At 29.9% G+C, this 25,312-nt stretch overlaps 2 protein-coding genes across 6 annotated transcripts; both read right to left on the bottom strand.

The window, feature by feature from the left end:
• Positions 1-2,892: 2,892 nt before the first annotated feature.
• Positions 2,893-11,267, bottom strand: LOC109812190 (uncharacterized). 4 transcript variants are annotated; one of them, XM_020376104.3, is made up of 10 exons: positions 11,055-11,267; positions 10,824-10,875; positions 9,386-9,459; positions 8,466-8,567; positions 7,729-7,872; positions 6,855-6,906; positions 5,013-5,086; positions 3,711-3,800; positions 3,331-3,418; positions 2,893-3,254 (listed from the first exon to the last, which is right to left on the bottom strand). In XM_020376104.3, the coding sequence occupies exons 1-9, from the start codon at positions 11,180-11,182 to the stop codon at positions 3,376-3,378; spliced, it is 759 nt and encodes a 252-aa protein (XP_020231693.1). In that variant the 5' UTR covers positions 11,183-11,267; the 3' UTR covers positions 2,893-3,254; positions 3,331-3,375. The 4 variants fall into 4 exon arrangements, with proteins under 4 accessions (XP_020231693.1, XP_020231694.1, XP_082916163.1 ...); XM_020376105.3 differs by having other exon boundaries at positions 3,349-3,418; XM_083060037.1 differs by having other exon boundaries at positions 2,893-3,250; positions 3,349-3,418.
• An 8,235-nt stretch (positions 11,268-19,502) lies between these two features.
• LOC109812171 (ras-related protein Rab7) lies at positions 19,503-25,007 on the bottom strand. 2 transcript variants are annotated; one of them, XM_083060036.1, is made up of 7 exons: positions 24,712-25,007; positions 24,611-24,637; positions 24,324-24,423; positions 24,063-24,209; positions 23,393-23,473; positions 23,174-23,306; positions 19,503-19,900 (listed from the first exon to the last, which is right to left on the bottom strand). In XM_083060036.1, exons 1-7 carry the CDS (start codon positions 24,762-24,764, stop codon positions 19,803-19,805), a joined length of 639 nt encoding a protein of 212 aa, XP_082916162.1. In that variant the 5' UTR covers positions 24,765-25,007; the 3' UTR covers positions 19,503-19,802. The 2 variants fall into 2 exon arrangements, with proteins under 2 accessions (XP_082916162.1, XP_020231656.1); XM_020376067.3 differs by having other exon boundaries at positions 23,161-23,306; positions 24,712-24,985.
• Positions 25,008-25,312: the final 305 nt, after the last annotated feature.

Here is a 25,312-nt window from a genome sequence, read left to right as displayed (position 1 = left end):
TTTAATGCAGAACATTAGTTATTGAACAGAACAAATCTAAGTAGACTTATATATATATATATATATATATATATATATATATATAATTTTCTTCAAAATTACAAATAAATATTTTAATCCACATAAAATTAGGTGCCGGTGCTAATTAAAAAAAAATAGGACAATGTTATATTCGTTATATATTTTTTATAGCAATATTAACAATTTATTTTAATATATTTTGTAATATATTTTTTGTTGCAATTTTGACAGCTAATATATATTTTAATTCTATAACATTTTTTTATTTTATGAACTGGCATATTGGACCCAATTTCACAAAAAACAAACATGCCTGTCTAAGGACAAGTAACAAGACCACTCCAATCCAAGTTAAAAACAAAGTATGAAAATAAAAATATCAATTTGAACATGTACTAGTCATAAATGCAAGTCTGAATAGTCCTGAATTTGGTTTTTTTTTTTTTTAATAAGGATTTGGATTTAAATCTCGTACATAAAAAAAAATACGATTGAGAGGAGCTACTAAAAATAAGAGTTATTTAAATCAATTCTAATTTCTTTTTTGATAAAGATAAAAGTTTCAAAGATAAATACTATGGTAATCAAATCTAAGTTTTTATGTTTCTATTATTCTAACTTTTTTTTTAAATTATTTTAGTAGTTAATATGACTCTATTAATAATATTAATTTTTTATTATAGATATACATATATTAACAATTTATATAATAAATTTATTTTTTATTTATTATAATTAGTCCAATCTAATTTATTGACTCAGGAGAGAATTAGGCTTGGAGTGGGGAATTAAATTCATACACAAAAGAAAATTCAGGCCAACACAATTCAACCTGAATTTTCGATATTCTAGACTAAAGTTTAAGTTAGACCAAGCTACTAGATTTCTAACTATAATGATGAATAATAACACTTGTGTCATGCTAGGTACAAACAAAAAATATGCGTGCTTAAGAATATAGGGAACTGCATTTGCATATCATCCATGCACTAAAGATGCATGCAAATGACACCACTAAGTGGAGAAAGATCTATAAGTAAGACTTTAAAATTATAGGGGGTATATCCAGTTATCCACTTTAGTTTTATTTTTTTTATTATTTATTATGAATGTTAATTTTAACGTTTAAAATTAAATTCTTGCATGTAAACTCTCTTAGATTCAACATATTAAACTTCTTTTACGATTTTAACTACTCTAATGAACACTGTACCAAAAATTACGTTTTACTTCATCATTTCACATTGATTTTATAATAGTTTATGTAGTGTGTGAAGACAGATATTTTTAATTCTAGTTATTTTTTTATTATTAATTTTTACACGTATTTCATCTGTTTATGAACATTTTTTATTCAAATATTAATTTGATTCAATAGTTTTTGTGTAAATAATTTTAACGAGAAAATTTTCATATTTTGAATTACTAACAAAAAAATATTCAAAATTGTGTCACAAAAATATAAACTATCATTTTCTAAAAGGATCAAATTGACGTAAAAATAAGAATTAATATTGTTTTAAAAAAAATAACAACATAAATATCAAAGAATAAGTTAAAGGATAAAAAGTATATAAATGTAACTGCTTCACATGGTTAAGTTGTTTTTCTATACTTTTAATCCCTCTTTTTGTTAGGAATTAAGTATGAAATTAGCGGGCTGTCCATGGTAACACGGGTCTAATTGGGCTTCAGGTGAACTTATGGTCTTCTTCTCTAATGATGGCGAGGGAGCTACATACAAAGAATGCAGATTTTGTATCTACTGGTGAGCTTATGGGCTTCTTTCCACGGTTAGGATTTATATTCCAATTTTATTTGAACATCATGTTCACCAATAATGATGAAATGAGATTTTTTGTAATATTGATCTTTGCACTCTTTGTTGTTTATTCCTATTGATGAACTCTGCTTCTCGCTGTCTCCACTGAAACTCACATTTTTCATATGATCGATTGATTTGGTGCATATAATAGTGGCATACATAGACCTTGTGATGCGTAAGTGCTATCAAACCGATTTTATTCGCAGAAAGCTTGATGTTATGTGCTTCACCTGCCTTCATTCCCTAATTATATTTGTATAAAACAAACATTTGACAATTTGGTTATCAATTTATTAGTGAAAGGGCTTTTGTTAGTGTCACTTCACAGTCACATATTATACATTCCAATGTCGTAGAAGGATATAGAGATATAAATTTGATTACCAAATTCACTACTCATGAAAAGGAACAATTCACCTCTTCATAAATATGATTTTGTATGAATGAATCTAAAACACTAGTTTTGGGTGAACTTTCTTTTTATTAATCATGGAATAAGTATAAGATCATTCTAATATGTGTTTTTCTATATTATATTAATGAATTTTAAAAAATATATTTTATCCTTATAATGTACTTTTAGTTTGTTTTTGGCCCGTATATTTCTAATTTTTAGTTCCTCTGGTTCCTTTTGTTTTTATCCTTGACGCAAGCAATATACGGTACCACAACATGGAAAAACAACTATTAATACCGAGCGGTATTATTATTATCTATCACAAGTTCACTTTCTCCAAAAATAATTCATGTGACTTTCACCCATTATTATCACTTATCTTGTTAAGGTGAGGTGGCTATCGTGTCAAGGCTTTTAGCTACTAGGATTAATCTCGGAAAAAAATGTTAGGATTTTTCTATTTATGAAATGAGTCAAATGTGTTTTAACATCTATACTTTCTTCATTTATAGTCTATTTTTTCCTTTTTCATTTTACTCTTAATAGGTTTAAATAATTTTTAATAATCATACAAATTATCGAGATATATTCATTAATTTTTATTTTTTTTTTTAACATAGGTAAGTAGTGCCTTTTTTTTTCATTGATCTGAATAAAAAAAATATTCCATACAGCATACATAAATGTGAACAGTTACAATCCGAATCACTTTTTCGTGAAATCCAGTCTCCAGATAACCAGATAGGAAGCGTCCATGCAAGTAACAAATGAATAGATATACATTTTCTCTGATTCTGACGCTTAAACTTTATAATTAAATTGGGGTGGGGGGTGGCGGTGCAATTGAACATTGATATCACAAGAAAATTAGAAATCAACAACAATTATTGATAAGAGAACGACATCATCCATCCGCTAGTAGTGTTTGCAAAAATAATGATCTCCAAAGTCCAAACTACATCTAATATCTGATTATCTGCTACGGGATTAATCGATTCCCTTCTTTACTTCCTGCAATTATCAAACGAAGTAAATGGTAGATGGTAAGCCTTATTGGCAATCCACTCGCAGATTTCCAAAAACATACCAAATGAGCCCCTCTTACATGCCTTTGGTTCATGAACAACCGTTCCTATGTTGCCTCACCAGAAATTCCCTTATATTTGTTTTCTGCCCTATTAAAAAAATTATTAACGTTTCTAAGTAAACTATAAAAGTGAGAGAAAGATAGAGGTTATGCAACTAAAAAGTTGGATGATCTTCATTCTTCCAATCTTCCGTTATATGCTAAACCTTATAATGGTGAGGTAACCAGTGATAACAGTCTTAGTAAGACAGAACAGAACACTAACTTCTTAAAACTCAACAGTTAAAGGATTTTGCCACCCAAAGATATGTTGCTTCACGCCTGTTCTAGTCCCAATACAAAGCTCAAAAATCAAAAGAAAAAAGGTGCTATAAGCTTGCCTGTCATCATGATGCACTAAAACAAAGTAAGCAGGATCTTGGGAAGATATCTGAAACAGTTCCCTCACAATGTAGAAGCAAGTAATAATGCTGAAAATTTTGGAAGGTAAATTACCGTCAACCACAAAAAAAATAAGACGTTAGAATTGTTAAAACCAAGTGAAGCAAGCATCTTAGGATAAATGTTAAAGGAATAAGCACATAAATAACGTCAAGAATTTTTTTTTTTAAAAGAGGCTTAAATAACTTTTTAGTCTTGATAATATACACCTTTTTCAGTTTTAGTCCCTAAAACAAATTCTTGTCAGCTTTGCTCCTTATTAATTTTTTTTTTCCAGTTTTAGTCTGAAAATTGTAAAATTTTGATACAGGTCCTTATATTAGAAAATTCTCATTTCAGTCTCTGTTATTTCGGAAAACATCAGGTCCGCTTTTCAATATATGTCAGCCACGTTATCATTGAACAGGGATGGGGATTAAAACTGGGGGAAAAATTAATAAGGACCAAAACTGACAAGAATTTTTTTCTAGGGACTAAAGCCGAGAGGCGAATATTATGGGTAGTAAAAAGTTAACCAAGCCTTTATAAAAAATATTTATTTAATATTAGTTGTCATTGTATAATTTTCTGATTCAATAATTGCCAAAATTGAAAAAAAATATATATTATGCAATGAAAAGATACTTATTATTACAAGTTATAACCGAGAACAAGTCATGAAATCCAGCAATACAAATTAATATGTACGTAGGCTCGACCCATTACCATTTGGGTGGTAATTGGTGAGGTTAATATAATTTGGAGCTCAAATTGGCACAATCTCAAAAGAGACTATATTTGCTTCTAATTTTCCTTTTGTCCTGCCTTTTTTTTGTTACCTTTAGATTCAAATTTTATATGAGAGCAAGACTATAAGTATGTGTTACATCATATGGCATAAACCATTGCTCTACACATGCAAGCAAAAAAAAAAGTAATGTTCTACCATACATCTCAGCAGGAAAAATATAAATCAGCCTTTTCTTCTTTTATGCATTTTCTGGAATGTCCCAATAATAAGCACTAATAATCTAATACAGAGTATGATCACATTTTGATTATAATATATAAATTATGCATCATTTCCTCTTGACAGAATAAAATTTGATATCCAAATCCATGTATAGTTGAAAATTAAATTTCATTGGAAATTGGAATTGTCATAAAACTAAAATTAGTTAAAATGGTTGATAAAGGTGCTTCCAATAATAACTAGTTTTAATCACCAACCAATAAGCAAAATTAAAATTGTGAGAACAAACCTTCCAAAACATATCAATAGAATTATCCAAAGGACTGCAGAAACCCAGCAAGATTCTTTGTAGGCAACCCAGACCTGATATCGTATGAATAGTTAGGATACATAAATTGAGACAAAACAAGTGTACTGAAATTAAACTCAGCAATACATAATTGACCATAACCTTGCATTTATAAATATTTTGACTTTGATTATCTTACATTGATTAGTGGTCAGTGATCAAATAGATCATTTTCACAACTATTGACAATGAAAAACCACTATTCCTTAAATTATTAAAATCTTTCTGCCATAGCTCCAGAATGCACTTGTTATTGCATATTTCTCTAATACAGCCATATATGGTTGGCTTGTCTGGGTAAAGCCATTACATGATTTATAATTTCTTATCTGAATTTACCAGGTTTCCATCTGTCCTAAACCCTTAGATTACACAATCTTAATTTTTTTAATATCTGGGTTTTACTTTGTCAAGGAAAATTATTTATTTTCTTTTTCTAAATTTTTCAACACATCTTATCAGCTAGGAACAGATGAGAACATTCAAATGACTTCTTTAACCTGTTTAATGTAAGTGTGTCGATATATTTTATCAGAATTAAGTTTTAGTTCAGGGAGGAAGAATTTTTAGAATCTCCAGCTTGTTGACATCCCTAGCCCGGCAGAATCATTGGTTCCTATACAGAAACATCTCATTTAGGATCTCAATCCATGTTATATTCTGTTAAAACTCATACAATCACTCCCAATTCATAATGGTGACTGAAGGCAGGAAGGTGGCCCTCATTGAGACACTGTTTAAGATTAAAAGGAGGAGGAAACACATTTTTCTAAAAGCTGCGAGTAAGCAATGAAACAGAGGACTAAGGCAGTTAATCTCTTTGGTAGAAAACAAGAAAGATTCTCAACGGAACGGCCTGACTACTCCTCAGGGCATCACTCTCTAGTCACACTCATCATGAATTTTAGAATATATGGAAGGTGTTGCTGTTATAGAAGTTATTCCTGTGAGCCATGGTCAATGCTGACCCTGGCTTGAGTACAGCATTCAAAGTGTGAATCTTACAAGCAACTTTAAGTTTCTTAACCATGAACAAACAGCACATATGTATATGGTGTATTAATGCTTTAAATGACCCACCCAAGTAGAAACCCCACTGCACATAATTTTACAGAATCAAATGGCCTTGAATTAGGAAATCAAAACAAATATCTTTTCCCACAATTAATTTAAGGTTTCCAGAAGAAGGAAGAAGGATCACTTCCTTACATTCTCTTGCATCTTGCCCCGTCTTACTATAGTGAACAGAATAGTTTAGCGAGCATCATACTCTCTCGGTCTTTCGTTAAGGATAACAGAAAATCAAATAACGATTTGAAAAGTTTGATAATTAAATACTCTGCATGAGTGAAACCAATTAACTTGAATATGACATAAAAGAATGTAACACTAACACCAATAGGGTGCCCTTGAAAGTGTGATAATAATTAAGAGTCGTTTAACATGTCTGAGACTAATTCTCTACTCTAGAACAAAATTTGTTTAAGTAAACATTGAGAATACACCTGCTTTAACTTTAAAGGGCCATAAATGCTTATAACCAGCCAGAACTTTATGAGTGACATGTCATTTTAACAAATCTCTATTTTTCACCAATGAAATTCCACTCTTAAAATTTTAGACTTTCTATTATAAAAATTGTGATTCCAAGCATATCAATGCAAAACCCTATTCAAAATTGTTTTGCCTCCTTCAACCTTAGTACTTCAAGTTATAAAATAAATATATATTTGGTATGATTTTGAGATGCGAATAGGAAAAAATGTAGACATAGTGACATACTGCTAGAGCCACAACGTTGATGTAGAAGTCAACTAGTGTTGCTGACAACCACCTGCAAACATTTTGGAGCTTATGATATTCACTTAAAAGAAAAATAAATGGGACAAACTGAAATTTTTGAGAAAATTTACTCACATCACATGAGCATGCAAATGCAAAGTTGTAAATACATACTTGAATGAGACACAGAAAGTACATGCTTTGGTCTTGATGAATATTTAGTTAGGAAAATGAAGACTAAAACACACTGCAACTTTTAAAATCAATGTGGTTCACACTGCACTCTGTGCTTAAGCTTTCAAATGTTTACCAACAGGTACATTGCTTATAACATGAGCAGGTAATTTGTTGGTGCTTTATTATCTGTATTTAGATTTTACTGAGATCATGTTAATGCTAACAGCTATACATTTGGCACCAAAGTCAAACGATGAAGAATGTCATCATTTATCCACGCATCATGGATATTTATCCTCAGCCTCTTTAAAAACTGTTTTTTCTAAGGCCTGAGAAGGTTCTCGTTGCATTATGATAAATTTCACTCAAATTGAAGCCATTACATCACAATGAGAGGCAAAATTTACCAAAAAGAGAATTAAGGCATAGACAACTAGTTGGAAGTAATAATTTAGTCAAGTATAGAGAAGTCATGGCACAAATAAATGATAATGCAATTATATAACTTTTCCTTATTAAACAAGAAAAACAAAGTTAGGTACTGTGATGGGAAAAAATGTTCCATCTCACAAAAAGCACAAGAATATGATTTCCTCATTCTTGCAGCTTATATAGCAAGGTTCAATCATTCTTATGTTGACAATATAAGGATTAAAACATCAAATGATGCTAACCATAATAAATATGAAGCACTTACGGAGTTAGAAGCTCTATACGGAAAGGAGAACCATCGGTGACAATAGTGTACACCAAAGTTCCAAGCATGACAACACCCAAAATGCTGAAAAGTATTCTTAGAGTCACAACAGATGAATACTCTCTTTTTGGTGCTGTGCCATTCCTAAGCAAAAAGAACTCTCAGTCGATCATAACTGATCATGAAGGTCTAGAGATTATATAAAATCACAAAACAAAGTAGACCATGAAATTGGATTCTATATATCATCCAGCACCGTTTATTCATATATATGTATTTAAGTATTCAACACAGCAGGAATAGTTTACACAGCTTGTAAAAACAATAATTTATAATGCAAAATTTAGAAACAGGAAGAAAAAAAATTAAGGTACACCTTAAAATTCATATATTTCATAAATTCCAAAAAGAAAAAACCCTTCGGACATCATAGTGCACATGACTCTGTATCATCTTTTTGCTTCTTTGATACAAAGTAGATCAAATTCATTAAAAATTAAACAATCCTCATGCTGAATAAAGTAAGAAAACCAATATATTATTTTCAGAATCAACAGCAAGCAAACTGGTCATTCTCCATAATAACAAATGAAAGAGAAGATTTGTTTAGAAGCATAAGCTGGATGGCAAATGGAGTGACACAAGTATCCATGGGTCAAGAAAATAGATCAAATTTTTAAAAAGCATGAAAAATGTTGAGAAAACTTGACTCTGTAGTATTTCTTCTGTAGACATACTTGTTTGGATGCCGCAACAGAACATAATACATAGGATCCTGTGAAGATTCTTGAGATGACAGCTTCAAAAATTGCACAGCAATATACACGGATGTAGTGATGCTGAAACAATTAAAAAAACACAAAAAAATAAGGAGAAAATAAATTAGCACTTCTAAGATTCCTTTAAATGATCATAACAGGAAAAGAAACAACATAAACTCATGATCAATCTGAGCTTTTATATATAAGGAGCATTTTACATTTAGAAAGTAATATGAAATCAGAGTATTGCTGCCAGCCAGCTTTCTCCATTGGTGCAACAAATGACAGGAAAACAGAAAAGAAATGTTGAATCTAGTAGACATGTTATTACCAGAGAGACAAATGTACATAATTGTTCTCTAATCAGAACTAATACAAGAATCATGAAAAGATAATTACAATGTGACTTTCTGACAGTTTCTGTCAGTAAAACACACAACTAAGCTGACATGAATCAGGAGAAAAAGTTATGATGCATTACACATAAAGTCATTTCAAAGATGAAGTATATAGCATTATTAGATCCTTGAACCACTTGACTGTTCCATGCACAACTATATAGCACCGAGAGCAATTATATTTTAAATTAAACATAAGAAATCATGACCTTTGATATCCACTTGTACTGTGCCATGCACTTTTGAATAGGCATTGAAAGCTATATTTAAGCCAAAAATTAGAAACCATGACATCTGGTTGGATTTTTATTTTATTTAATATTATAGCAGAACAAGGTAATATAATTTGGAAAATGTCTTAGAAAAGTAGAGATCATCTTGTCCAAATGTTTCTGCTGACAGCCCAGATTATACTGTCATCTTACTAGCCTCAGTTAAGCAATATTACACATTATTATTCAATTAAAAATAACATCAATTCACGACAGAAAGGGGTACCTTCCAAAGCAGACAAGAAAAACAATCCACAGAATTGAGCTGATCCAGTTTGCTTCCTTGTAAACAACCCAAACCTAATGTGATAGACAATGTATGTGAGAGTCTATGAATCTTTGCTTGAGAAGTGATTATTTCTCCAAAAGTAACCCCAACCAAACATGCACTAAATTTGCAAAGCTGTGACTTGTGAGTTGTTTAGAAGATAAGTGACAAAGTAAATCACAAAAACAAGTACGAAATAAAAGTCTCCTCAAGTTGACTAATATTCCCATGAAAAATTATAAGGGCACATAGCAGCTAGGATTGTTCAAAACCAAACTAAAGCAAACAAAAAAATCACAAAACGAGCCAAAAAACCAAAAACCAATGGAAAACCACAAATTAGCAGTTTGATTCGGTTTTTAAGTTTCCAAACCGTACAATTTGGTTCGGATTTCAAATTGAAATGTGAAACCGCTCCAAATCAAACCAAACACTTATTTGTATACATTTTTTTTTCCAAATGTATAGTGCATGTATACAAAAATGACACATAGCATACAAGATATTTTATAAAATTGTAAACTACTAAAAAGTATTTTTCTCTCCAAATATGCGTTATAATACTTATAAGGTATTTTATAAAATTGTAGGTTATTAAATTGAATTTTAGAATGAAAAATTATAAATTATTTACAACATTTGAAAATATTTTTTTTTAAGTGACAATCTATACATATATGTGAGAAAAAAAAAATTAATATGATAACTAAAATTGTTTTAAAGAAATGTTTTTACTAAAATAATAAGATAAAAATTGGTATTAAATTAAGTGACTAAAATATTTTAATATTTATATATTTTTAATTTTTTTTTTTACGTACAATCCTAAACAACTAACATAATATTTTCAATAATAAATTTTAAAACTGCAAAAACCGAACCAAACCAAGTCGCAAAAGATTGGTTTGATTTAGTTCAAATTTCATAATTCATTCGAACCAAACTGTACTCAATTTTCTTATTTGGTTCAGTGACTTTTAAGAAAAATAATCCAACTAAACTGCACAGCAAACACCCCTAATAGCAGCACAAGAAATGAATTTCCTTAAGAAAACTGCACCAAACTTTCAGAGGAAGTTGAACAATTGAAATTTCACAGCAGCTCAAGACACTGCACAAGATCAGTCTACTGACTCAGTCCTGCCCAGAACTTATATCTCACGTTAGAATTTGATAACTTATATTTGCGAAAGTTTATCATTAATCATGCCCCTTTCTGTATCTTAAGCTGATTTTGGTACACTAAATTAGAATTTAGCATCACTAAATATTAAAATATCCTTTCTGTCAATGCAGTAATCACTAAAACAATGGATAGATAATAGATTCCTCATGATATGTGCTGTCACACTAAAATAGTGAAGAAAATAACCAAGTCAATAAGTCGTTGACTTACACTCAAAGCTACAACGTTGATATAGAAATCAACCAAAGTTGCTGTCATCCACCTGAATCAAATAAATTAGGACTTGTTGATTCCATACAGAGAGAAAGATGCCAAATAAGATAGACAAAATAGAGTAATTCTACTATCGTTTTCTATTCAATTGTTTAAATAAAATGGTACGCACAAACATGAGTTGCTGAGGTATATGAAATTGGGAGTAGTAAGAGATTGAGAGGTTACGGTGTGAGAAGTTCTTTGCGAAACGGAAGACCATCGGTTAAGAGAGTGTAGAGAAGAGTAACAAGCATGAGGAGTCCCAAAATAGTGAAGAGAGTTCTCAAAGCGGTTGCCAGTGAGATATTCGCCATGGCAAATAGCAGTGAAGAAGAAAGTTATGAAAAGTGAGGACGCGAGGGAACCACGTTGTTTATGTGACCACGGACTAACAGTTCGTTCAAAATTAATTGTTGTTAATATAATATAAATACTTTAAAATTATAAAAACATATAAGAAAATGTAATTAAAATGTATTTATGATTAACATTGAAATAACTTTATCAAATAAGATTTTAAAAATTTTAGAAAATTTATAAAAATAAAGTACTTAAATTAATTTCAATCATGGAAATATATTAAAAAAATTTACGATGGATTATAAGAAAGAGTTACGTGATTTAGCTATTTAAAAAACGTAGAAAATAAATGAAATTTCAAATTGTTATGAATAATTAGTCGTTCAACTAGTGGATATTAATATTCATTATCAATCATTATTATTTACATTTCCATTATGTATTATTCTCTTTTTATGTAATTATCCAACTACCTATAAATAGGTTAGTCCTTTCTGAAAATAATACCAATTAGATTCTTTTCTTTAACTCATATTATCTTGTTTGTTCTCTCTACTTTTTTTTTTTAATAACATGTTATTAACATGATAGTCTTTCCTTCATTGGAGTTAACACAATAGTCTTTATTTATATTCTATCTTTAATCATATTCTTCACATTATTTATTTCATAGTATATTTGTATTGTTCATATCATTGTGAAATTAAAATATAATTGGTCTTGAAGTCAAAATCATGAAAATAGAATTTTAAGAACATTATTGCAATGATCTAGAAGACATTGTCAAATAAAGAAATTTTTAAGAATATTTTTTTTCTCACCATAAGTGGGAAAATTGTGCAATAATGAAAACAAAAGAATATTTCTTTTTTCTCACCCGAAGTGAGAAAATGATATGAAAAGTAAAAAAATAAAATAATTTTCACCATAAGTGAAAATTTTACCAAAACGTGAAAAAGAAAATAATTGATAAAGAAATAAATATGATATAAATATTATGTTTTATCCTTTGGTATAAATAAGAGTATCATCGGAAGTGGAAAAATTTTGTCAAGATCATTGTTGTAATATTAAATGATATTTGGGATATTCATAAAAATTATGGATAGTGAAACGGTCCCTAAATCTTTTTAGGTTTACGTGTGATTTTTATAAATGGTTGAGTTCTCTACTTTTGTAATTTGGTATTGTTCTTAATCAAATTGACTGAAATAATTGTCATACTATGTGATTGAATCTGCGTATTGTTTTATTAAATTTTAAAGAATTTGACTTTAAATCTTATTGATAGAATTGATATTATTTATTTTCATAATGTTATGTGTCCATTATTTTAATTAGTGGATATTTCATTCAATTATAATTTGTATAGGAATGATAAAATTTAATAAAAACATGATCAACTTTTATTTCCTTAATTTTTTCGATATAGTATTTATAAGGAAAATAATTTTCTTAATTTTTAACATTATTTTTCTCTTTAAAGTCAACCTAGCAATGACATAAATATATTTTTATACATAATTTTTTTAGAAAATATTTTATCATTTTGTTATTAATTATTATAAAGATTCATTTTTTTTAAATAAGAGAAAGACATAAACATTAAAGAGTTATGGTTTTTTTAAAAGAATATACGATTGTATTGTATCATTCATTTCCTAAAATGATAAAATAAAGCGTTAATGAGATATGTCTTTTAAATATTTTTTTTGTATGAAACATTTATTTTTAGATAATATACATGAGATGATATAAAAATATTAGTATAGATTTTGACATTAATTTGATGTATGATGATACATAGCAAAAATGTCATTTTTACAATGATTTAGTACATTTTTCATACATCTAATTTGCTCAAGAAGTGGCAATATTTAAAATAAAAAAAAGTTAAGAAATATCCTAAGTTGGTTTATTATCTCTTGAAGACTAAAACAAAATATTGAGATTTTTTTATGCAAGAGATCATTTTAACTAGCATTATTTAATTCTTTGAAGTGAATGTTCTAATGTATTAGTTTTTGTCTTCTCATATTCAATAATGCAAGAAGTTAATGTTATATGGTACTACAAATATAATTGAAGGCTCCGAAAGAACTAATATATTATTATCAAAAGAAACGAAGTTACATATTAAAAATGCATTATATTCTTCTAAGTCTTACAGAAACTTATTAAGTTTCAAGGACATTCGTTTAAACGGGTTCCATATTGAAACAAACAAGGGAGATAATGTAGAATATCTTTATATCATGAAATTCCACTTAAATATAAAGGAAGTATTGGAAAAATTATCTGTTTTCTCCTATGGACTGTATTGTATGTATGTTAATACAGTTGAAACACATATACTATTATAAATTAGAAGTTTACAAATCAAAATAAATTTGAGGTTTGACATAATCAATCGGGTTACCCTAAGACTATTGTGATGCGAAAAATAATTGAAAATTCATGCGAACATTTATTGAAGAGCTAGGAGACTCTCTAATCAAATATTTTCTCATGTACTGCTTGTTTTCAAGGGATGTTAATAATTAGACTATCACCAACAAAATTTGAGAATGAAGCTATCTTATTTTTAGAACGGATACAGGGTGATATTTGTGGATCAATACACCCCCATGTGGACCATTTAAATATTTTATGGTTTTAATTGATGCATCAACAAGATAGTCACACGTTTATTTATTATCAACTCGCAACCACGCGTTTGCGAGATTATTAACTCAACTAATTAGATTAAGAACTCATTTTTCTCATTATCCAATTAAGAAAATTCGTTTGGATAATGTTGGTGAATTCATATCTCATACTTTTAATGAGTATTGTATGTCTATTGGAATTGATATTGAACATCCAGTAACACATGTTCATACACAAAATGAACTTGCAGAATCATTCATCAAACCTTTAAAACTAATTGTAAGACCATTACTCATGAGATCAAAACTTCCAATGTCAACTTGAGGGCATGCAATCTTACATGTTGCAGTATTAATTCGCATCAGGCCAATAAGTTATCACATTCTCTCGTTTACAGTTGGTTTTTGGTGAAGTACAATCCAATATTTCTCATTTAAGAATCTTTGGGTATGTTATATATGTTCCAATTACCCCCCCCCCCCCCCTCAAAAAATTAAAATGGGCCTTTAAAGAATGTTGGAAATATATGTTGGGTATGAATTTCCATTTATAAAAAAATATCTTGAATCATTAACAAGAGATTTATTTATGGCTCGATTTGGCGATTTCCATTTTAATGAGTTGATTTTTCCAACATTAGGGGGAGAATATAAATATATAGAAAAAATATTAGTTAGAATGAATTATCATTATCTCATCTTGATCCTCGTACAAAACAATATGAACTGGAAGTTCAAAAGATAACTCATATACAAAATCTAGCCAATCAATTACCAAGTGTATTCACAAATTCAAAAGGGGTGACTAAGTCATACGTACCAGCGGCTAATGCTCCAATAAGAGTCTAAGTCCATGTTGGACAATCTAATACTGCAAACGAGTCATAAATATGCCTGATAGACCAATTAGTTCCAAGAATAAGAATCTTCAAATAAAAAAGGGGGCTAAAGAGCAAAATAATCAAATTGAGGATGTAAAAACTCAAAAAGATTCATCTAACATAACTAATATTCTAGTTCCAGAAGAAACTCAAGTACTTGAAATTATTGAAAATGAAGAGATCTCAACAAATTATGTCATAAATGAAATACGATAGAATCAAAACAACGTCAATATTAATGACGTGTTTGCATATAATATAGCACTAAATGTAATAAATGATATTGAGGATCCAGAACCAAAGTTCATCAATGATTTTCCACAAAGAAATGATTTGTCAAAATGGAAAGATGCAATTGAGGCAAAATTAGACTCGTTTGCTAAGCAAAAAGTTTTTGGACCAGTAGTATGTACACCAAAAGGTGTAAAACCAATTGAATACAAATGAGTTTTTGTGCAAAAATGAAATGAAAATGGTGAAATTGTGAGATACAAAACAATACTAGTTTTGAAGAGACATATTCACCTGTAGTGGATGCAAGTACTTTTCGATATTTAATTAGTTTGGTTGTACATGAAAAACTTAATTTACACCTAATGGATGTAGTTACAACATATTGATATGACTCTCTTGATGTTGACATTTATATGAAACTCCTAAAAGGATTTAATTTGTCTAACGATGCAATTTTTAGAGAAAATTATTTAATCAAGTTGAATAAGTCCTTATATGGGCTAAAACAATCAGGTCGTATGTGGTATAATCGACTAAGTGAATATTTGACACAAGAAAGATATAAAAATGATCCAATTTGTCTGTGTATATTTATAAAAAGATCTGAAAATGAATTTGCCATAATTATAGTTTATGTAGATGACATATACATCATTAGAACTCCTCAAGAGCTTTCGAAAGCAATAGATTACTTAAAGAAAGAATTTGAAATGAAAAATATAGGAAGGACAAAGTTTTGTATAGGATTGCAAATTAAATACTTAGAAAATGAAACTTTTGTGGATCAAGAAACTTATATAATAAAGGCGCTTAAAAAGTTTTAGGCTAAAAACCTATTTTGGTCCCTTATAATAATTGTTTGTTTCAATTTAGTCCCACTTTTATTTTTTGTCTCAATTTGGTCCCTCATAAGTTAATTGATTTCAATTTGGGACTTCCGTCCAAATTATTTAAACGGAGTTAACTGTTGGCAACGTGGATGTCACGTAGATGATACGTGGATACCACGTGGATGCCAAATTTTGTGAAAATACCTGGAACTAGAACGGTCCGTTCTGGATGCACTCTTGGTGTGTTAATTTTGCATCTGAAACGGGTCGTTCTAGATGCAAAATTAACACACCACCAGTACATCAGAACAGTCCATTCTGAAATCAGAACGGGCCGTTCTGGTTTCAGAACGGGCCGTTCTGGATTCAGAACGGCCCGTTCCAAGACTGAGAATAGAATATTCTTTGTTAATTTTATTAAAAAATATAATAATTTTGAAAAATATTTTTTTATGGTAAAACTTTTAAAATTATTTATTTTTATAAAATATAATTGTCTTATAAATATAGTAATAACTTTTTCTTTTTCTCTTTCTGTCTGAAGAAATATTTAAGTGTCACTTTATAATTTTTTGCAACTTATTTAAAATTAAAGGAATAAAATGATAAAAATTAATAGGATAAACATAATAAAATTATTAATTTATTTTCTTTTAGTGTCCTCTAAATTTTTTCATTCATTTAAAACAAAAATATTTTATATGTTAATTTGAATTAATTTAACGAAGTATGATATGATTTTTAATTTTTTAAATTTTTTTTTATAAATTTGATCTATACATGAAAAACTTTTTAATTTAACAATTAGATATAACAACATAATTAAAATATAATTAATAATATATATTTTATAAAATTATTAATATTTTATATATAAAAAAAAAAGAATGAAAAAAATTTTAGTGGGGGCAAGTGCCCCCACTATGATTAACTTAGATCTATCCCTACATATGGTTGTGGTGAAATGTTAATCTTGTGTATCCTCTTCCTTTACTTCAGGTTCTACCTCTTCAAGAACAGGTTGTTGTTGTTGGGGTACATCGTTAATGACTTAAAAAAAATACTATGTTATTTCATCTTTTACTGTATAGTGTCAATTTGGTAGTAAGTGGTTCACTCCAGTTTGAAATGAAATAAAATCTACTACCATTGTCTTTAGTGATACATTACATTGTCCTTAATAATACATTGTATAGCCTAACTGTTTAGTAATTGAAGTTATCAATTTTCATTGACAATATTTCCAAATTCAGTGTTTGAAATGCTTTGTACCTTGGGTCTTTTTCCCTCCATGATTCACAACCGTGAACTATAATCATTGATCATTTATGCTGAGCAGTCTGGAACTAGAACGGTCCGTTCTGAAACCAGAACGGCCCGTTCTGGTTGCATTTTTAGTGTGTAAATTTTGCACCTGGAACGAGCCGTTCCGGATGCAAAATTAACACACCAAAAGTGTAACCAGAACGGCCTGTTCTGGTTTCAGAACGGGCCGTTCTGGTTTCAGAATGGGCCGTTCTGGTTCCAGGTGTTTTCAAAAAACTGGCATCTACCTATGCATCCACCTATGCATCCACGTGGCATCCACGTGCCCACACAGTTAACTCCGTTTAAATAATTTGGACGAAAGTCCCAAATTAAAACCAATTAATTTATTAGGGACCAAATTGAGATCAATTAATTTATTTGGGACCAAATTGAGACCAAAAATAAAAGTGTGACTAAATGAAACAAACAATTATTATAAGGGACCAAAATAGGTTTTTAGCCAAATTTTTATATGGATAAATCACATCCATTATGCACTCTCATGGTTGTAAGATCTTTAGATGTTAACAAAGATCCATTTAGACCCCAAGAAAATGATGAAGAAATACTTGGTCCTAAAGTACCATATATCAGTACTATAGGAGTACTAATGTACCTTGCTAATTATACACGACCTGATATAGCATTTGTTGTTAATTTGTTAGCAAGATATAGTTTTTCACCTATACAAAGACATTGGAATGGAGTTAAACAAATCCTTCTTTATCTTAGAGGTACAATGAATATGGGGTTATTATATTCAAATATTCATAAACCATAACTAAATGGTTATGCAAATGTAGGTTATTTGTCAGATTCTCATAATGGTAAATCACAAATAAGATATTTGTTTATAAGTAATGGTACAACCATTTCATGACGATATGTAAAACAAACCATATCAGCCACTTCGTCTAATCATGTTGAAATTTTAGCATTACATTAGGCAAGTTGTGAATGTGTTTGGTTAAGATATGTGATTCAACACATACGGGAAACTTGTGGCTTATCTTCTGGAAAAATAACATCGATAGTTATATATGAAGATAATGTGACATGTATTACACAATTGAAAGATGAATACATAAAGAGAGATAGAACAAAACATATTTTATCGAAATTCTTTTTTACTCATGATCTTCAAAGGAATGGTGATATAAATATTCAACAAGTCCACTCAAGTGACAACCTAGCAGATCTCTTACAAAGTTACTTCCAAGAAATTTTTTTGAACAATTGATACACAAGATTAGACTCCGTTGTCTTAAAAATTGTATACATAAGGGGGAGAAATAAATATTTACGAATGATATACTATTTTTCCTCCACTAGGTTTTTATCCCATAGGGTTTTTCCTAGTAAGGTTTTTAAAGAGACACATTTTAAATATTGGATATCCAAGAAGGAGTGTTATGAATAATAACTAGTGGCTCAATTAGTGGATGCTAATATTCACTATCAATTATTACCATTTATATTTTCATTATGTATTATTTTCTTTTTATGTAATTGTTCAACTACCACATGTACTTATAAATAGGTTAATCTTCCCCCAAAGATAATACATCAGTTAGATTATTTTCTCTATCTTATATTGCCTTATTTGTTCTCTCTACTTTTTTTTTTGTTTTATAACACAAATAATTTATGCAAGAAAGTGGATTATTTTCATTAAGAAAGTATGTTTTTAAAAGTTTCTATTTTTAACAATCTACTATACAACTTACTACTAAAATTTAGTATTTTAAAGATTTTTTATTCTTAATTTTTTCCTTTCCTCTCTTTTGAATGAATATTTCATGTATAATTGATGTTTTAAAATTTGAACCAGCAATTAAGTTAATTGAGAATGATGAGTCGATGGTCAATAATCAAACTAATAAATTATAATATAATTAAATATCTAGTTTTACATTAAAATATTATGTAAAAATTATTTAAGTCACTCATGTAATAATTAAATACATTAGTTTAAACTACTAAAATTAGTCTAATGATTACAAGATTAGAGTAGAAACCTAAAAACTTAAATTTAATCTTCATCATCATCTTTATGATTTTTTTTTATAAATTAATAAAATTATTAGTTTAATGATCATTAAATTCAAACTTTCATCGACACTTGAAATGTATAAATATAAGTAATTTTGATATTTTACTTAAAAGATACAAATATTATTTTATTTGTGTTCACTCCATTTATAATAAAAAAATATTCATATATTTAAAATTCTTTAAGAAAAGTTATTTGATTAAAATTTTTCATTCAGTATTTTGTTAATGGAAAAATTCTCATTCAAACACACTATAAATTTGTAAAATAATATCACTTTAGTCCTTAAAATTAATAAGATTAAAAAAATTACAATTATAATTTATCACTTATATTTTCTTTTATATAATTGCAAAGGAAACAAAAATTATACATCTGTGTGAAGCACCAGAAATCAATGTCTGCTACGTACCATTCAAACAGAATATAAACATTACATAGTCCACGCCGCATCACAATTTGACAATCAAGGGAAAATAATAGTTTAAAAATTATTTAAACATTCCATGGTCCATGCCGCATCTCGCAGGTCGTGGTTTATCCATTCAACATGCTTTTCCTGCGAGTGCAATATTCTCAACCTCGTCCTTCCTAAAACAGGACTACAATAAATGGTACAGTTTATCAAAATGGCAACCTCAAGGTACATTACTCGCACAATCCCGGGCATACAGTATACACTATATGACCAAAAAGATTTTGAAGAGTTTATCAGCATGAACATCCACCCCTCTGCTCATTCTCTGGAACCGCTGCCTCAGGAATCCCTTGAAAATATCTGCAATTGAAATTGAAACAAACAGTTCTGAAGTCAGTCCGCAAATATCTCAATCTGGAAATAAGAAAACGCCAAAATAGAGTACGACATGAGACTCCAAGGAATAAAATTTAGTACGTACATATACATATTAAATAACCAATGAAGGAATATAGAATAGAACGATCATATTTATCTATTTTAAGGGATCTAGAAAAGAGTACACAAAAAAGAGGATCGGTGATATCTATCAGCAGATGGGAAGTGCTTGACTGACAGTCACCACTGCTTGCATCATGTTCTAACCTTGTTGTTTGACAAATGGTATCTCGGTACAAAGCTCCCTAGCCACTAAACCCCGTGACAAGGGTTGTGTTGGAATCAGAAAAAAAAAAAATATAGATATAAATAATTTGATGTGATTATTGGAAATGAAATCCTATGTTTGGAACTCGTTAAGTCGTTATGCTCGAAACTTAGTGGAAAAGGAATTTATTTAGTATCATGCTACATTTTACAGTTTTCCCCTTCTTATATAATCTCCCTCCCTCTAGATTAAAAAAAAATTCCATTCCACCTCATCTCTATTCAATAGTAGTAAGAGATTCATCAACTTAGTTATATATATATATATATATATAAAGAGGGATCTACTTAATCCAAAAATTGATAAATTTACTTCACTCAATAACTCATTTCCTACATCAAATTTCAACCATTTAACTATTTTTACTATACAGATCAAATCTGCAAATTTTTAAAATTTTTGAAAAACATAATACTTCATTATAGAACAGTGGCAAGAATTCCCAATTTATATTGGACTTGGACAAAAGGTTTATTATAAGAATCAAGTTAAAACAGAATGTCCTCCCAAAACATAAATATCCTATCATAAGAATACAGTTTTGGATACTTAATAAACTGCCAGCTGAAAATAAGAAATAATTGAGTGCAACGTATATAATTCATATTTTTTAAACAGCCAGAGAAATCCCGGAGCAGAAAACCATTTGAAGACTCTATCAGACATTATGACTCCATAAAAGACCAGATAAGTTTACCATCTATTTATCACAGCATACATCAAGTTTCTTATGTCAATAACTGAACAACAAAACAAATATTGCATTTAGAAAAAGGGAAACAACAAACTTACTAAAATATCAAATGAACTGAACATTAGTTGACATTGAACCTTTAAAGACAAAAGAAGCTTAATTGAACTGAATATCATTTCATTAGCAACAAGCTCGTTACATACAGTTAACTATTTATAACAATTACAGCTACCTCATTTGTGCTTTTGGCATTGATGCAACCATTGTTAGCATGTTTGATATGAAACAGTCATGATAGCTACTATCACATACATCCACGTATATGGGAAACATATAAGTGAGAGCAGTTATCATGAGAAGAGAAAGAACCAAATCTTGATCCTGACATTAATGAATGGTTAAAATTAGAATCTAAAGGACACAATTAATTTTAGAATCTTCAAAACTTGATCTTCAATGTTGACAATTGGTTTTAGGTTCAATGTTGACAATTGGTTTTAGGTTGCTATTTGTTTAGATGGCTTCTAAAGAGTTTTCCTCACAATTACTTTCTTTAGACACACATTGACTTGAAAGAGAATTTGCTATAGATGATTGGATTTTTTCATAATAGTTTCCTCAAAATTAGCAGTATCATCCAAAACAATGTCTTCAATACATATTTGTAATCTTTCCATTATTTTTAGAATCTTCACAATTTGCTATTCAATGTTGGTTGCAGCTGCAGGTGGTCAACCCCTAATCACTTGCCCACCCCCCACCCCCACAAAATAAAAAATAAAAAAAAATTAGCCATGCTACACAGCCTAACTAACTGTTAAAAATTGATGGGTTGACCTTCCCATCAGTTGAATAAAAATAGGCAGTTGAGACACCATTGGGCTAGGTTGACCTGTTTTACCATCTAGAAATCATGCATCATATCCAAATGGAAAACTGCTTCCAAAAGACTAACTTCCATTGTTCTTTTTGGCCAAGCAAAGACGAAAGCCAAAGTTAAAAGAAAGCTAGTTTCATATGTTTTACTTTTACCTACAAAGTTCCACCCCAAACTCCAGATTCAAGCTTCTTTTTTGTCTTATTAATGCCCTTCTATAAGAATCCACTTTGTTTTGAAAGATTTGAAGATAGATATTCTCATGGAAAGACATTACAAAGACAATACAAGTTGACCTAATAGGTGAAGATGCAACTATAAAGTAGTTCCATGAATAAGATATATATATATATATATATATATATATATATATATATATATATATATATTGGTTCAAAAATTGAGTGCAAAAAGAAAATTGGGGAAGGTGACAAAAGCATTGAGCATTTCTATTCTTTATTTCTATTAGTTTCAATGCTATTACTTTATTACAAAAAAAAAAAAAAAGTTCAGTTAGAAAAATAAAATAATATGATTAATCTATTTGCAATTATTATGACACGCAAAAGAAACGTCATCATGTTTAGCAAATTATCTTCCTAAGCAATCTGCAACTAGAAAATATTATAAAGAGAAGTAACCCAAAAAAAAAAAAAAAATAGGAGAAAGGCTTCTATTGCATAAATCATTAGCATTGACTCCGCCAGATGGGAGCAGGTTTAGGAATTTCTTTATAAGATACAGATAGTATGACTCCGTAGAATGGAGCCCAAAAATATAAAAAAAAAATTCAACTTAGAGCCTTTCCAAAGATCTTAGTGGCAATAGCAATTTTCAGAGCCTTTGAAGATGGTTGGAAAATTACTTTGACATATTCTTTCGTATGTTTAGCCGCTAATTAGGGAAGTTTTATTTTAGACAACTTTTGATAAGATTATTCTCCAAAGTAATTACTGTTTTACATAAAATTCAGATACAGTAAAAAAAAGTTACATTTAGTCAAAAACTTAAACAAAAAACAGTAGTATGTGCCAGGTGAACCATCTGCTATTTCTAGCACTAACTGACATTCCAACAGTGAGTGCCTGTAAATTTACATGCTAGTTGTATATTAATCTTAAACCACAAGCAGTACTAGCATTAGAGACAATAAATAAAACAAACATAACCTTATCCTTATTAAACAAATAAGAGGTTCACATATATAAACATTTCTGCAACTTAATAAATTCATGAATCATGATAATAATACTATTTCTTTGGCTAACTTCAATCATATAATACTACAACATATATTCATATCATAATGTTTATCTGCATGCAAATCCAAAGCAAAAACTTACATGTCTTGTTCACGCTCATTGGCTAGAGCAGCCTTGGCAATACACAGGAATGCAGCATCAACATTGTAATCCTCTTTTGCAGATGTTTCAAAGTAGGGAATATTCCCTTTTGAAGCACACCAATCCTTTGCTTTCTTCTCAGAAACCTGCGTTTAAGATAAGTAAACATTTTACATTTACACAGACAAAATAAGGAAACTTAGAAGCATAATATTATCTGCCTAGTGCCTACCACTCGACTATTCCCTCCGTCAATGTCGATCTTGTTTCCAAGCAAAATAAATGGAAAAGTCCTCGGATCAGGAGGGTTTGCCTGCACCACAAGGAGAACATAAGTCTGAATAGAAAACCCATCTAGCATAGTCCAATATTGGTAGGCTATGAAGCACGGATACTTCAATTTGTTTCACGTATCCGTATCCGACACGATACTCTTGGATACTTCACCGATACGTGTCAATGAAGTATCCTAGCCTTTAAAAATATTATAAAAATTTTATTTAATTTTGATACTTTCAGATACTTCACCGATATTTATTAGTGATACGTATCAATAAAGTGTTCAAATTTTTGAAAAATTATGAAATATCCATTACAACTAAATAAGATATATAAACATGTTTAATATAGAAACATAGAATTATTGGTCCTTGATGAACACGTATCTTACAAGTATCGTATCCTATATATTTTTAAATATCGTATCACCGTATCGGATACGTGTCGTATCCGATACGCATATCGTATCGGTGCATCATAGTTGGTAGGTCATACATAAGAGTGAGACAGATCCATTCAATTGGAAGGCAAATCAAAAGAACCATTTGTCAACATCACGAGCACAAGCTAGATAAGAGTCAAACCAGTAAGAGATAGAGCATCTAGAAAAGGACAAGAACAACCTGTTTGAGAAACTCCTCATGCCAGTTGTCAAGGGTATCAAACGACTTCATCACATTCACATCATAAACCAGAACACAGCAATCCGCCCCTCTATAAAACGCAACCCCGAGACTTTGGAATCTCTCTTGACCAGCAGTGTCCCATATCTACCAATCAAACACAACAACACATTGGAACACAACACAATTTCCACAACAACCTCAAAACAGAAAAATACAAAAGAATACTGAAATACCGTTGAAATAGGAAACGAAACCCACTTGTAGAGTGACAAGTCTGTCGTCAATCTGAAGCTCTTTAGTGACAAAATCAGCTCCAATGGTGGCCTTATATTGCTGACTAAACTTCTTGTGCACGTATCTACGGAGTTAGTTAAGGTCCACACATGGCTAAATTCCAAAAATAAAAATAAAATCATGAAATGAAATTAACCTAAAACGCAAAACTGATAAACTTTACAGATGCACTAATCATGAAAAATCATTATAAATGAAAGTGAATCTGAAAAGCGGTGACATAGTGCGAGGCGAGTGGCGCGTGAGGATACTGATTCATCAACGAGGTTTTTCCCACCCTGGCAATGGCAATGAAGGGATTAGATGGTGCGTTTCCGAAAACGGTGTTGCAGGGAAAATCCAGAGAACGTACCCGCTATCGCCGAGGACAATGACCTTGAGCAGGGTTCGTCTGCGCAACGACATAGCTGCTTACGGTGGGGGCGCGACCTTTGATTGATTCCTTCGCTTCTTTATTGAGGGATTTGATTCGGAGTCAACTGCGAGCGCAAAAGGGGAAAAGGGACGCCATTTTCGATCGCTTTCTGCACTGTTATTGTACCCAACGGATTTCCCCCAAAAACAATAATAACAAAAAACGATAAACAATTCTTTTCTTTTCTTTTTTTATGAATTTTATGGACTCCAAATAAAAAAGGCTCACTACAAATTCTTAACGAGTTTGTGTATTTGTCGCTACGTGAATGCCTAACTTTTAATTATGGATTATTTAGGAGTTAATTTTAGAGTTTTTATATAAAGTTTAAATAGATTAAAAGATAAAATTAGTTAATTAAGACGCCGATGAGAGGTAGAGTTACAATCGTGCACGAATGATGCCACATTGTGGGGCTGATCTATCAGATCTAAATCAATATCAGGCTGAGTTGTTTAGAAAAAGAAAAAGGAAAAACATCATAATACACCGCGGAGATTCCACGTAATTATTTAGAACTTTTGTATAGCAATTGTTA

This window comes from Cajanus cajan, chromosome 7 (genome assembly GCF_000230855.2).
Source record: "Cajanus cajan strain Asha chromosome 7, NIPB_CcT2T_4, whole genome shotgun sequence".
In the NCBI taxonomy this organism is placed as follows: Eukaryota; Viridiplantae; Streptophyta; class Magnoliopsida; order Fabales; family Fabaceae; genus Cajanus; species Cajanus cajan.
Note: the sequence above shows the minus strand (reverse complement) of the source record. Positions and strands in the feature narration are given on the sequence as shown.